The sequence below is a fragment of the Zootoca vivipara genome, chromosome 11, assembly GCF_965207765.1.
Source record: "Zootoca vivipara chromosome 11, rZooViv2.hap1.1, whole genome shotgun sequence".
Classification (NCBI taxonomy): domain Eukaryota; kingdom Metazoa; phylum Chordata; class Lepidosauria; order Squamata; family Lacertidae; genus Zootoca; species Zootoca vivipara.
The window spans coordinates 26,436,823-26,451,095 of NC_142594.1; the positions used below are offsets into that span (position 1 = coordinate 26,436,823).

At 42.6% G+C, this 14,273-nt stretch overlaps 1 protein-coding gene and 1 long non-coding RNA gene across 3 annotated transcripts in view; one reads left to right on the top strand and one right to left on the bottom strand.

Annotated features, from left to right (window-relative positions):
* Positions 1-3,908, bottom strand: part of AHR (aryl hydrocarbon receptor) — a 48,283-nt gene extending 44,375 nt beyond the window's left edge. Inside the window, exons 1-2 of one of the 2 annotated variants that reach the window (XM_088653973.1) lie at positions 3,764-3,908; positions 3,067-3,165 (exon numbers count right to left, since the gene is read on the bottom strand). In XM_088653973.1, the coding sequence (XP_088510099.1) occupies positions 3,067-3,122 (56 nt within the window). In that variant the 5' untranslated portion in view covers positions 3,123-3,165; positions 3,764-3,908. Of the gene's footprint in view, positions 1-3,066; positions 3,543-3,763 lie in introns of those variants that run through there. The other variant, XM_035128917.3, reaches the window with a different exon arrangement.
* Positions 3,909-4,017: 109 nt separating this feature from the next.
* Positions 4,018-11,252, top strand: LOC148684236 (uncharacterized). The gene is made up of 2 exons (XR_015946367.1): positions 4,018-4,544; positions 11,062-11,252. It is a non-coding gene; the product is annotated as an uncharacterized LOC148684236 (long non-coding RNA).
* Positions 11,253-14,273: the final 3,021 nt, after the last annotated feature.

The window sequence follows — 14,273 nt, forward strand, 5'->3', positions numbered from 1 at the left end:
TTTTTCTTCCACAAAGTAGCCCTGAAGAATATTTTTACATTGCAACCGACTACAGCACTTTTCCTTTGGAGTATGTATCTTTTGTATATACAGTATTAGTGTATGTGTACCATAATGTAGACATAGGAAGGAAGGAATTCTCTTAACTTTAATCCTATACAAAGATTAAGTGTAAGTGTTGTCCTCCTTCATGAATTGGCTTCATAAATCAAGAGGAGTTCTCCATTAAGTAGAAAGCCTACTAAATTAACTTTGTTGTGAGCCTGATTTGTTTCATAAGTCAACAATCACATAGCTAACAAACCCTGTTTGACATGAAACTGTGGAGAACAAGGAAGCTCAAATACAAGCTTTCAAAGATTTCACATTCCTCACATGATATGCTGCTAGTTATATCTCACAACAGTACATCAGTGAGTCTGAGTGTTTTTCCTAGAAGCAAGGGGATCTCTTCAGCAACAACCACCTTAAGACTATTCTGTACATGCTAGATTTTTTTTTCTATAATACAGTATTAAAAGCTTACTGTATTTGCACATCAGGAGCCTGCTTCTGTTTACAAGACAAACTACAATGTTACTTAACAGGAAGTGTTGCATAACCATCACCTCTAAAGTAAACTTTGGAGACATAATGGCTATCCTTTTTATGAGCGTGCTGCTTTTCTAGAATCCAGAAACTACTACATAATGTACCTAAGGCTGCTTAATAAGCACAGATAACTTTCAAGTACTGTAATGTGAAGTCAGATACATAAAGTACACTGGCAAAAAAACCCCAATTATTTATATTGCATGGCAGTAACACCTGCCAACCCCCTGCCCCAGCACATTCATGCTGGATTAGAAAAATAAACTAGGATGGGGTTTTTTCAAAATAATAATAATAATAATCCTGCATCTCAAGGTTAACACTAGCACCTTGAGGACAATACTAGCTTTGCCAAAAATTATAGAATTCAATTTGTATACATTATTCCAATGGATTTCCTCCTATACGGTATTTGTTCCTATTAACAATTTTAAAAGGCTAACCAGTTCGACTCCACAATCTACATTAAACATTAGTATGCACTTTAGTAAACTTTAAAATTGCTAACACAGCACAGACTGCTCCCAAACCATTCCATTTAATCTTTCTTGAAGTCCTTTGGGAAATCCCACCAAGCTCAGTACAGTTACTTTGTGTAGAGGAATAAATATTTCATCAGCAGTGCTACTTAACCAATAAACACAGATTAGTGAAAAGTGGTACTCATAAACACAGAAAAAGGATTTTTTATATACTAAATATTAATTTTAAATCAAACACTTAAGGGTAAACCTTCATACCTATGATTAACTTTTTTGAAATTTTAACTATTGATTTCATGTATTCCTAGGATCAGATTTTATACACCCATTAAAAATATAAATCCATTTTTTCTACAATTGCTTATTGTTCTCTTAAAGATGAAACCAATCTATCTGAAAGTACATAGCTTTGACAGCATGGTAAACATGCAGATTGTACAGTTTTACATTTGTAAAGCCTCGCTTGAAGAATTACAACCATTACAATAAATACAAAAAAGTGCACAGATTACTGACACACTTAAATTATTCCATCTGTATCATAACACTCCTGGCCTCCACAACAGCAAGATGCCGCTCCGGAGACTGACACTGTACTGTACAACATTGTGGCCTATGGTGGTGAGGTAGAGTGGCAAATCACAATGCTGTACAATATGATCATCATAAAACCAAGCTGAGCAAATGAGTAAATGATCGTCTTCGAATCATGGACAAGCCCACTGCAGTGGCAGAAGCACAGTCAGCACAACGTGGCTTTCTGCACACACACCATACATTAACCAGCAATCCCTGTTAAGACAGCACAAGTCACAGCCCACAGCCAAAATAAGCCAAAAGCTACATCCATTGCCACAAGCTTTCGATAATTATCTTAAACTTACATTGAACAGACTGCCAGACTATCACCTTAAATGCCTGCTGACATCCTTGGTCAGGGAACCCAGCCACACTGACAGACAGTGCAATCCAATGCAGGTTTACCCAGAACCAAGTCTCATTATGTTCAGTGGGGCTTACTCACAGGTAAATGTGCACAGGGATGCAGCCTTACACTCAAATAATTCCTTCATCCCTCCCACCTCCCAGTCCTTGTTCTGATTTTAATCAGCTGTTTGAATTTAACTGGGTCATCAGAGCCTGACAAAAATAGGGCCCTGAATCAAGGCTTAATTTTACTGCAAGTCAGCCCAGGAATCCATTTCCAATAGCACAACTGCTGAAATATATGTAGCTCTAAGCTGCCTCTGTGCATGTGCAGAATGCCTTTCCCTTCCTAAACCACAGCCTGTCACCACAAATTTAGAACAAGCTCCAGAACAGTCCCCATTCCAAATCCCAGCCCAGTTTTTCCAAGATGATCAAAATAAAATAATGAGCATTGCCTTAAACTTAAGACTTAAACCTTTCAACCGGAGAACAAGAGGCTTCTTTAGACCTTTACAAATTATTTACAAACATCTGGGGGAGTCACTAGATGCGTTTCTACCAGAGCAACTAAAGGAGGGATGACACAGATTGCGCAAATGGTTAACTCGGGCCACCAAATCCCTTTGCACATGTTTAAGAGTTATCCCAGGGTACCTTGTTTAGAAATAATAATGATGATAATAGGATAGATAGAGAAAATCAGCACAAGCTGAAGAAACTGCCGGAACACAATAGCAAAGCATAACCTTACAAGGGAGAGGGGAGGGGGACAAAAATACAAAAAGTTGCAGTGCGGGCACTACGAGGGTTTAGAGGCGATGCGCTCGCAGCAAGGCAATGCACAAGGTTACAGGGAAAAGGGCATCGGGGTTAATTGGAGGAGAGCTGTGCAGAGGGTGTGTGTGTGTGTGTGGAGAGAGAGAGAGAGAGTAAAGAGGCGACAGCTTTGCAAAGGGGAGCGGGAAGGGGAAATCCAGACCTCAGCATGGAGAGAAAAAAGGCACCCTTTTTTGCTCTCCAGGAACATCCACCCCACCCTACCCCACCCACACGACCCACTTACATTTTCTGCACGGGTTTCCGCCGCTTGCGGCTGGCGTAGGTGACACTGGGGTTCATCCTGCCCCCCCTGGCCGAGGCTCCAGCTCCTCTCCTCCGGCTCCTGCGGCAGAGAGCGGCAGCCCCTCGTTACTTCTGCACCGCCGCCCGAAACAACCACCGCCCCCCCCCCCTCGGCTTGAGAAGCAGAAACCTCTCAGCAACTATGTCAGCGGCGGCTTAAGAAGGGACCTTGTGGGTGTCTCTGTGTGTGTGTGTGAGAGAGAGAGAGAGAAAGAATATTCCTCTCCCGGCGAAACGGCTCCGCCCGCAGCTTCCCGGCCTGCCTTGACACTGTTGTTGTTCGCCCTGCTGCTGCTTGCCCTGATGCCACTCCTGCCGCCGCGGCGCGGACTCCCCTGAGAGGCGGCCGACGGAGGGAGAGAGGAAGGCGGGCTGGCGGGCGAGAGAGGAGGCGGCGGCGGCAGGAGGAGGAGGAGCGGCTGCGGCTGCGGGGGACGGGGCCAGGTGCTCGGCGCCGGCTACACCCACTACGGCCGCCCTCCTCCTCCTCCCTCTTTCTCTCTCTCTCCGTCTGGCCGGCGGGAGTGCGAGACAGGTGCGGAGGCGGCTGCTGCGGCTTCCCGGGCAGCTGCCCTCAGTCGCCGTCTCTCCTCCTCCTCCTCCTCAGGAGCGAGGCGGGAAGCGAAGCCTCGCTTCACCTCAGCGAACGCCGCTGTCGTCGTCGTCGTTGGTTGTCCTCCCTCAGTGTCAGCCAGAAGGCCTCGCTATTCTGTTTTCCCCTCCCTCTCTCTCTCGGCTATAGCAGCAACGGCTCTTCCAGTCTCAAAAGCCACCCCGCGAGCCAGCCAGCCAAGCCTGCGCTCTCTCTCCCCCGGGCCCGCCCCGCCGCCGCCCACGGAGGAGGCCCCTGTGGGCGTCGTCGGCGTCAAGGGGGCGGCGCGGCGCCATGTTGGGAAGGTCAGACGGGGGAAGCGAGCAGGCACGGCGGATGGATGGGAGAGAAGGAGAAGCAGAAGCAGGCAGCAGGGCCTCCTCCTCCTCCGGCGGTTTCCCCGATGCCACGGGGTTCTGGGCCGCAGGAGGAGAGGGTGGCCACACATCAGAACAACTTTGCCGCGCTTGCGGGAAGGACAGTAGACCCCACCATAACAAACAACCGACGCGATCAGATTGAGGGTGGAGAGAGCGAGCGAGAGAAAGATTCTTCTTTTTTCCCTCTTCACGCAGTTTTCCGAACGCGCACGTGCGAATCAGACTGGGAAATGGTTGGCCTGAAGTGCTGTGAGCACTGGAAAGAAGTTGCTGCAGGAAAGTGGCTCCCCGCCCGCATGGCTCACCTGCATTGGCAGGCAGTATTAGAAGTGGATTTGGTCAGCGCTCGCTCTCGCTCTCTCTTTTAAAAAGAGAAATTCCCCAGAGCTGCTTAGACCATAATCCAAAGAAAATGCAATCCATAAAACACAACGTTTAATCTGGACAGTAAGTATAAAAGTCAAAATAGGTATCGAGCAGTAGTACTTCGGTGCAATATCAGAAATTGCAGTCTGTCATAGAACATTTCATAGATTTTTTTTTTTTTTAGAGTTGGAAGAAACCCTCAGAGTCATCTACCGTAGTACAAATCTGCAATACAGGAATCCTGCCACAGACATCCCTAGATGGGCTCGAACCACCAACCTTCTTGGTTTAACAGCCAGACAGTAGATAGGCGTGGGGTGCAGTTGTCAACACATGAAGCACCCCAGTCCTGCACAGTTGCTTCATGACCATATAAAAAGAACATCCATAGAGATTATTTGCTGAGTGAATGCTATTTGAAGGAACTCCATTAATTTTAAAAGATTGCTTTTCCCCATAGCTTCACACCCCTTCAAACATAGCGTTATTTTATGTGATTTTAGGGAAGCACAGCTCTAACAAGTCAACAAAGATTCTTGTAGTACCTTAAAGAAACCCCCACACACGGTGGTGCTTCCATCAGACACTTGTAGTACGTATACAATTCTGAATTTATTTTCTGCAGAGTAAAGATGGATAGGACTGAACCGGAGCTAACTGAATAAACACAAATAATTGTTTCCTAGGACAGATCCTACTGTCACTGTTTTAAACGAATGCTATACAGGGTAATGAGATATGTGTTATAGTCTTGTGCTGACATCATGTTACAGATCAAATAATACCAATGCAAACTTAAAGGAGAGGAATCAAAGGGGTCTACAACACTCTTTGGCACTTGAGAAATCAGTTATCTGCCTCCATCTTTTTAAGGTGCATTTATGTTTTTGAGGTCTTTGCCGTAACTACAAGGAGAGAAAAGCTGAGATAATGAACTACATTTGATGGACGTATGGATTAAATCTGGCCACATCTAGGAACTACAAAAGAGTTCATGACCTATAGGGTTATATAACCTCTGTGGTTACAGCACACCACAATATAGTACCTAAGTGGATTATTTCATTTTAATAATTATTACAAATAAATTTATTAATTTATTTCATAGAATCCGAGAGTTGGAGGGGACCCAAGGGTCATCCAGTCCAACCTCATGAAATGCAGTAATCTCAGCTAAAGCATCCATGACAGACGGCCATCCAACCTCTGTTTAAAAACCTCCAAGGAAGGTTTAAAAACCTCCAAGATGTAGGTAATCCTGCATTGTAGGTAATAATGACAAGAGAAGGGCTGCGGACTGGTAGTAAGCGAAACCAGGATAGGTTTAGAAAACCAAACCACCTTACAAATACATGAAGGCTGGAGGAGTCCAGGCAGGAAGTGGAAGCAGGACAGAGAGCAGCTACACTTTTACAGACCAGTTAGCTTTGTGTCTGTGTTGGAAAAGCTAAAAACATAATATGAGCCTGTTGGATCAGGCCTGTGGTGCATCTAGCCAAGGGTACTGTTCTCACAATGGCCTATGGGAAGCCCAAAAGCAGAACCTGAGCACAACAGCCCTCTCTAACTTTCTTGGACAAACACTATAGAAACACAGTAGTACAGTAGCTCCTTTCATCCATTAGTCATTGAAAGGGTACTTCATATAATTAATAGGAAACAATGTTTATGTTTAGGCCTGCACCCAAATGGGATTAGAAGTCATGATCTAATAGAAGTATACACACAAACAACAACTATCTATATATGCTTCATCAGTTCAGACATCCACACCAATGCATAGAATTCTAGCTGCGTGGAATTACTGCTACTAATTGGAGTGAGGCACTCATGCAATTAAGAGGGTTCTCATGCATTACATTGAATGAGTTGTTATGGAACGTAACAGTTGTTACATTTTAACATATGTATAAGCTATCTGCGTATACAAATAGTAGAACTGTAGAAATCAACAAGTGTACAACAAGTGTACGGTACATTATTATTATTATCCTTTCACACAAACATTTGTACGTGTGTGGAGACAGCTTGTACCTGTGGTCATTGTGATTTGTGAACTAGTCCAATGTGTGATGGAGACCAATAAATCAGCAGAGAAACTAGGCCAAGTTTGCAATCCTATTTTTTTTTACTTTGGAGTAAATCCCATTGAACTTACTTATGAATGAATGTGCTTCAGATCGCTCTGTGAAACACAGTACGGTAAATGGTCGAAGGATGTGGACTATCTTCGATTGAAACAAATGGCAAACTTCTTAAAGGGGAGAGAGAGCTGGCAAATTTGAGATCACTTGTGAGGTGATACATTTTGAGAGTTGGAATTCATTCCTTTAAGAGGAAGTAAAGTAGCATTATGCCATTCTTAGTTCAAAGGTAGCTAGTCAACTGATGTATCTCTGGTTGCAAACCAGTCCTTGAAATGTTTGATTGTCAAACCAATTGGGTTGGAAATGGTCCAGTTAATTTCAGTACTACTATTGCAGAGTAAATGGCTTCAAGATTATAGACTTTATATCCCAGAGTGTTTTCATATGTGTAAGACTGAAATAGTCTTTGACTTTCTCGTATTTACGTTATGTCTGATCATTGTTAATGTAGCCTAGAGGTATTTATAATATGAATGGGTAGTCTGGTCAATGTAGGTTTTACACTTAAGCCTAATGTGTGGAAATGCATTGAGAGAACACCAATAGTGTTATTTTTAAAAATCCAGTTCCCTAGAAGAAGCGTGCCAAAATGGCTTGGTTTAGCAACATCCTCTTAAAGTGGAAATATTCTTCCATTTTGCAGCCAAAACTCTACTTCTAAGAATACTCTGGCACTAGTCTTGACAAGCTGGAATCTGGGTTCCATCTTCTTCTGCATCCCAGCACAGCTTCTGTACAAAGGGATGAAGTAAGATAGTCTTTCAGATACACGAGGTCATCCCTTGCTCATTTCCCGCTTTGACAATAATGATAAAGATCTTTAAAAGGACATGGTATCGAAAAGGTTGGGCAACATAGAACAGTGCGGACTAGTTGCCTTATATAGCCATCAAAAAGCTGTGGCTTGAACCAGTTGGGTTATCCAGCTCACCAGAATCATTTCAGACAGGAGTATGTTGCAACAACGCAGCTTGAAACAAGCATGCAGAAACAAGATTGTCTGTGTTTTTCGATTATACTATAATGTGACATTATTAGGCTACCTAAATTCTTATCATATTATTTAAGTCTCCATAAATAGTCACAAAGCATATGAAGCCCCATATTAACAGATTCATTTGGGGGGCCCAAGGCAAGCTAGCTCTGGGAGAAGGATTGTGTACATGTCATTGTGCTTGTATGCAGATCTGGATTTTTTTTTCCAAATCTCAAGGAATTGAAGATGAAATCAGCAATTGTGGGTGTCTATGTCTGAGCCCAAATGCAGAGATAACACCCAGGTTCTGAGAAGACTACTGAGTTTTGTTTGTGCAAAGTTCCTACCACAAATTGCCTAAGGATGTGCTTCTGATTTTCTATATGGGGCCAGAATGATGTGGCTATATGCCACTTGTCTTGATGTAACTGGTCTGTGTTTCCTGTTTGGATCATATTCCTGGGACGGTGCAATGGTTGGTTTCAGAGTTAATCAGAATCCTATCTGTTGTGACTCTCTCTCTCTCTCTCTCTCTCTCTCTCTCTCTCTCTGTGTGTGTGTATTGGGATGAAAGGAGCATTTATGCTCTCTCGGTTGACGTCACTGACTCCATTGCCAAGGAGGAGTAACTCAAGTATAGGAAATGCTGCTGTTGATTGCAAAAAGAGGGTTGTTGATGCCCAAGACTAGGTTCACACATTAATGTCTGTCACGTGAGAACTTCAGCTATCGCTTGAACATGTGACCCTGCTGTCATAGATAATTGCATAGTAACGTAGAATTCCTGCCATATGATAGGTAGAGCATTTGGACAGTGAAGGTCCATTTTTAAATCTCAGCCCAACCATTCACAAGGTGACGACCTCCTCCCCCCAGCATTTTTACAGCAATTGCAGTTTTGTTAAAGTGTGTCATCTGCTTTGGTTATGCCTCAGCAAAAGACCCAGGCCTGCTGTATTTCTTAGCTTATCTTCCTAGCAAAGGTATAGGAGGCTGTAATATGAGATAGGGATATATTACAAATCACTTTGAGCCTTTGGGAAAAGTTAGAAAGAAATCTAAATATTTAACACATAAGCTGGAACATGATGAGCCTGTCATAGTATTTGTTGTTAAACACCAGCTGTGTGAGCTTAAGAGTCACAGTTTTTCACCTCCATGGCATTTCCAAGTTTATTTCAACTTCTGCCTACAAACAGCATTAACCATATTTTGCTGATTAATTTTTGCTGACATACCTATGGAAAAGAAAAATAATCTGACCTCTTCAGTATCAGCCTCTATTTTGTGGATGTATAAATGATTTAAGGGAGGTTTTATTGTTGTTATTATTATTAATAAAACAAATATTCTGTTGAAACTGACAGCCAATATCCCTGCAGACCCTGAAACTGACCACTTTGGGGTCTGATACTCCTAGGTAGACAGAAAGGTATTATTATGACAATTATTAATTGCCTTCTAAACCACTATCTCAAGGTGATCTACACATTAAATAATTAAAAGACAAAAGCCTTGATAAGTGGATGCTCATTTATCCAGCTGGGAAACAATCATAGAAAGGTACATATATACATACAGTAAATATTTATAGTCACACAGATTAGAATTCCTACTTCATTAATAAACATGCAATGAAACCTGCTTAACTGAGACTACAAGGGCATTTGAAAATGTTAGCTGGTAGGAAATCATGTGTGCAGACAAACCCTTAATTGTTCTGATGAAATCTGTCCAAGGGCTGGGGAATGCAAGATTTAGCTTGCAATAGAGTCTTGTTTGGTGCTCAAGTTTGCATTTACATTCTTTCATTGTTGCATGCAACTATCTTTTTGATGCTATCCCAATCCCAAACGGTCTTTTCCAGAAAGCTGTCACTCTTTCAAAAATGATTGATACTTGCAATGTATAGCAGGCAGCTCACATACCTTCATCTCCATGTGTTGCCTGCAGAGGGATCAAAGTCTCTATCTTATCCAAAGAACAAGATACTCATGTGGAGATCAACCCCCCCACCGATAAATTGTTTGTATTCTACTTCTTAGGGGGGGAATCATCTTTAGTAATCAGTAACAATAACACGGAAGAACAGGTGAGAGGGAAGTGACTTGCAATGTGAATAATTAACACAAAAATTCAGTCATGTGAAAAAATCATGTCTACCAAAGGTACCTGAGTTAAATTTTTCATTAAAAATGTAATCAACATCACTTTAGGACTAAGAGATATTTAGTATGTTAAACTCAGAATGTTCTTCAAATAATTTGGTAATCTCGACTCTTGAAGTATTCTCAAGGCTAGTGTATTGGGTTTTTTTCTAGGAAGGACTGGGTAAGACATCTATCTATCTGGAATCCCAGAGAGCCGGTCCGTGTAGGCAGTAATGAGCAAGATGACTCAGTAAAAGACAGCAATTCATTTTATCTTTGAATTGAAGATCCATCAAAACAATATGACGCAGGGATTTTAACCTGAAGGACAATCAGTTAAGGATAACACCTCAACAATATCATGTTCAATCTCTTCGTCATACCTGGAATTACGTTACCTGAAGCAACTTTAGAAATAGATACAACTATAATGCCTACATGTTTCAAACTAATCAATGACATGACTTAATAATAAAATAAGCCAGGAGCTCCCAAACAGGGGTCCATAGACCACCTTTGGTCCACAAGCTTCATTCAAGTGGCCCATGGCATGTTTGCATTAAACATTCACATCAATTTAAAATTGTATTTTTATTGCTTCTTTCACTTCATTTCATTGTATTGTAATTTGAATTCTATGGAATGCAAATTGCAATACAATACAGCAAATATTCACATTGTATCAGTCTTGTCACTCATGTTTAACAGACTAATAAAGTGCAGGTTTCGTCCAAGGATCATCAAAAGGTAACAAGGTCTGAAGAGGAAGAAAAGTGGAATGTTACTTAAGTCAATATTTACCCTTAAGTGTGCTGCAGCTTAAAACATTCCTTTTAGACTAGATTTTTTTATTAAGGTTTGGTTCCATTTACTCAAATTGCCTTGGCATGAGATGTAATTCCTCTGGGCATAATGAGCTTACTGCTTAATATAGCACTAACAAATGTAACTGCTATACATAGTCCTATGGAGGTGAAGATGAATGATTCTTTGTGCAAGATTAGATATGTAAATATGCATGGATGATGGGTGTAGCTAATACCCATTAAGACTTTATTTAAAACAAAGAGAATTGGCATATTACAGGACGGCGCAAGATGTCTCTTGCAATACTTTGAATCACTTCACTATGTACTTCTAAAACTCTGAAATATATTTCGATATGCATTTCAATATGATCCATTTCTAATACAATTATGAAGTCAGACATTTGTTGCTAAAGACCCTGTATGTTCTAATTTGGCCATATTTACCAAGCATGATCTGTACTTTTCCTGCTATGTGTTGCTAGTAAAACATTGTCCCTATTTTGTCTTCTTTTCGAGGTGCGGGAGATGGGGGACACCTGCTTTTCAAAACTGCTGTTTGTATGCCTTGCAGCCTTCGAGCCCCTCTTCAATGACTCCAAAATTTCTAAGGGAGAAGTCTACATATGAATATCCAAATAGAAATTGTATGGACATATTTGATGTAGTTTTGCATCAAGAGTACATCCACAATATTTTGTCTAATCCTAGACCTATATTCCAGAATTCTTATCTGTACACATCTCAGTGCATACTCACATACAATTTGGCCTTTTAGGTATATATATAATCCTGTACACGACACCTTCCCTCTGCTTTTGGCAATGAATGCCTAAGTTCTCACCGTAAATACCCTCCCAGATTCATATATCCCACATTTTAACCTTTTTGGTGCAAAATGGAAACAGTTTAATTTGCCCAAGCATTTGACTGATGCTATGCTTTTAATGCCTACTGTCTCTTTTATTGCTTGTTGGTTTCTTTGAAGGGTTTCCATTATCATTTGCTAGAGAAAATTCTGGATTGTATATTTCAGTGTTTGAATTATATAAGCAACCTTGCAGGCCGCTTCATCATGAGCATGCAAATTATATCAGCAGAATGGCAGGAGTTTGCTCACGGCTAATCTGGGTCATGGTTAGTGTGAATGTTGCCGTTTTGTGGAGGAGAAACTCTGTGTGTTTTTTAATCACCTGGAAAATTCTTGAGGAGCCTTTCAAGACAAGAAAACAGGGACCAATTGTCTTCTAAAATGGAGTGCAGATAATATACATTCAAAATTTTACATGAGTCCAACTGGATGCATGAGCCAGAAATGGGGTGGAGCCAGCTTGCTTTCCAAAGAGCAGTGGAGGGCTCAGGAATGTCCCACAGCCAGGGCCGTCCCTAGGCCCGGGCTGGGTGGCGCAAGGCGCCAGGGCGCCTGGCCATCAGGAGCGCGGAGGGCTTCAGGCCGCTCTCCAGAGGCGCGTGGGGAGCGCTGACCTGGGGCTGCCTGAACAGCTGAGAGGCACAGCGCGGCGGCCCCAGGCTCGTGCTCCCTGCATGCCTCCGGAGCTTCGCACGGGGAGCGGGAGCCTGGGACCGCCTCCTCCGCGCCTCTCAGTTTTTGAGCGGCTTCAGGAGGCGCACAGGGAGCGCGAGCCTGGGGCTGCCTCCTCCGTGCCTCTCAGCTCCCCGCACGCCCCTCCTGCCCGCCTCACGGGGGGCGTTGGAGGGATCTTGGCACCAGGGCGCCAGATATGGTTAAGACGTCCCTGCCCACAGCTGAGTAGGGAAGGTGTACTGGAATAGCTGGGCCATGCTGGCTGTGGTGGTCTGTGGTCTTCAGGAGAAAATGTGGAATATGAAAGCAAATTCTCTACTGCAATCAAGACTGTGCAATTAAGATTTGGCAGAAGCATTGCAAATTTCTCTTTTAAGCTTTCCTGATATTCTAATACATACATTTGTAGCACAAAATCATTGAGATTTCTTGAGCTGTGAAAATGTTGGCATGAGATCCTCCTAGCATTGGTCATGGGCTGGTTATAGAGCCACCCAACCACTTCCACTTTGTAGGGTGAAGGTTAAATTGCCTTTTTATCAACACTCCTCAGAAAATGATGAAAGAATTTGCTATGGTTAGAAAAACCAAAACTGTCTCTTACCTAAGGCCAGTCTTGGAGCCCGCTTATATTTTCAGTAGTCAGGGTCCTGCAGTGTCAGGCTTGCAAAGAGTCCGTTGAAAGAACCAGAGGCAATGGCATAGCTCAGGCAAGGCAGGAGCAAAGTCCAGAGCAGTAAGCAAAGGGGGGCAGGGGAGGTGCACAGATGAAGTGAGGTGGATGCTCAGATTGCAAAGGTAGTATTCCAGAGGAAGACAAGCATAACACAGGAGCCCGTGTGCATTAAAACAATGGGTACAGAATAAAACTGAAGCATGAGTTTTCATGGTGTACCCAAGAATGCACAAATCATATTCATACATTTCAGGCCGACCACTTCCTTTAAAACATGTGTTCAAGCACACCAATCTTAAATACATGGATTGCGCACAGCCAAGTCCAATTGTCAGTTATGGAAGAGAACAAAATACTGCAAGCAAAAGCTGCTCCGTAGCCAACAGAGAGGAAACCCTGGCTGGATTGTGACCGTTACTTGGGAGGAAATTCTATTAATACCTATAGCATTTACTTCCCAAGTGTTGTGCCTAGGGCTGCAGTGTAAATGGACCACGCTGATGCAAAATGTTTGTGGTGTAACTGACTGCAATGCACCAGATGACATTCAGACCCTAGCATTTTCTTCTTTTCTTTTTTTTAAAGGCAAATTTAAACCATGCTGGAATGTTAAAGAGGTTCTTTTTTGGAATCCTTTATTTTGGAAAAATTCTAAACAGCCCTGGTGGAGAAAGAATACAGAAATTGAAAACAGGACAATAGTTTAATAGCCGTCTGTGCTGTTCCTCTCATTACTGACAACACAAGCACAATCCCTACAGTTTTTAACAAGATGGGATGTGTGCATTTGCGTAAATAAGCATCTGATTTTTTTGGGGGGGAGCTCTCTGTGCACTGCTGCCAGCAGCATAATGAGATCCTCTTTTCCCTTCTCCATTCTGGGTTACTGGAAAGGGGGATTTCTTCCTTCCTCCAGTCCCTCCCACTCCTCCAAGTTCACATAGGGACAAGGCATCTATCTTTCCAGCCTTTATAATCAGCACTCGATTTGCTCAAAGCATATGGGCTTCAGAAAAGGCCCTCGCTGCAAATCAGAAGCAGGCCTTCCATGTGGGCATAGTATTAGCAGCATTCCCATGACACCTCATCAAACAAATTCAAGTCCTCCAGAGGAAAAGTTTAGATTAACGTTTCAAAAGCGGCAGTAATGTGCTCTTGGAAAGTAGCATTTCATGTGAGTCCTCTTCCTCTTCCCTCCCTCTCAAGTCAAAAGAGCAGAGGCAAAATCCCCGCAAAACTGTGGTCCGCACAACAGACAGAGTTTCATATCCTTCATCTCTTACTCTTTTCTTTCACTTTCATGCAGTCAGGTCATTGGGTTGTGGTTGTTGTGGTTGTTTGCACATTATTGTTTTATTTCCAGAGCACATTTTACTTTTCTCACTGCAAGCCACTGTTTCAGAGACACTATGTTTTCTGAGCAAAGGGGTTTGGTTTTGTGCCTGGGGTGTGTGTGTGTAATGCTGCCCCCCTCCCCAAGATGGCACATGAATTGCTAATGTAATTGCA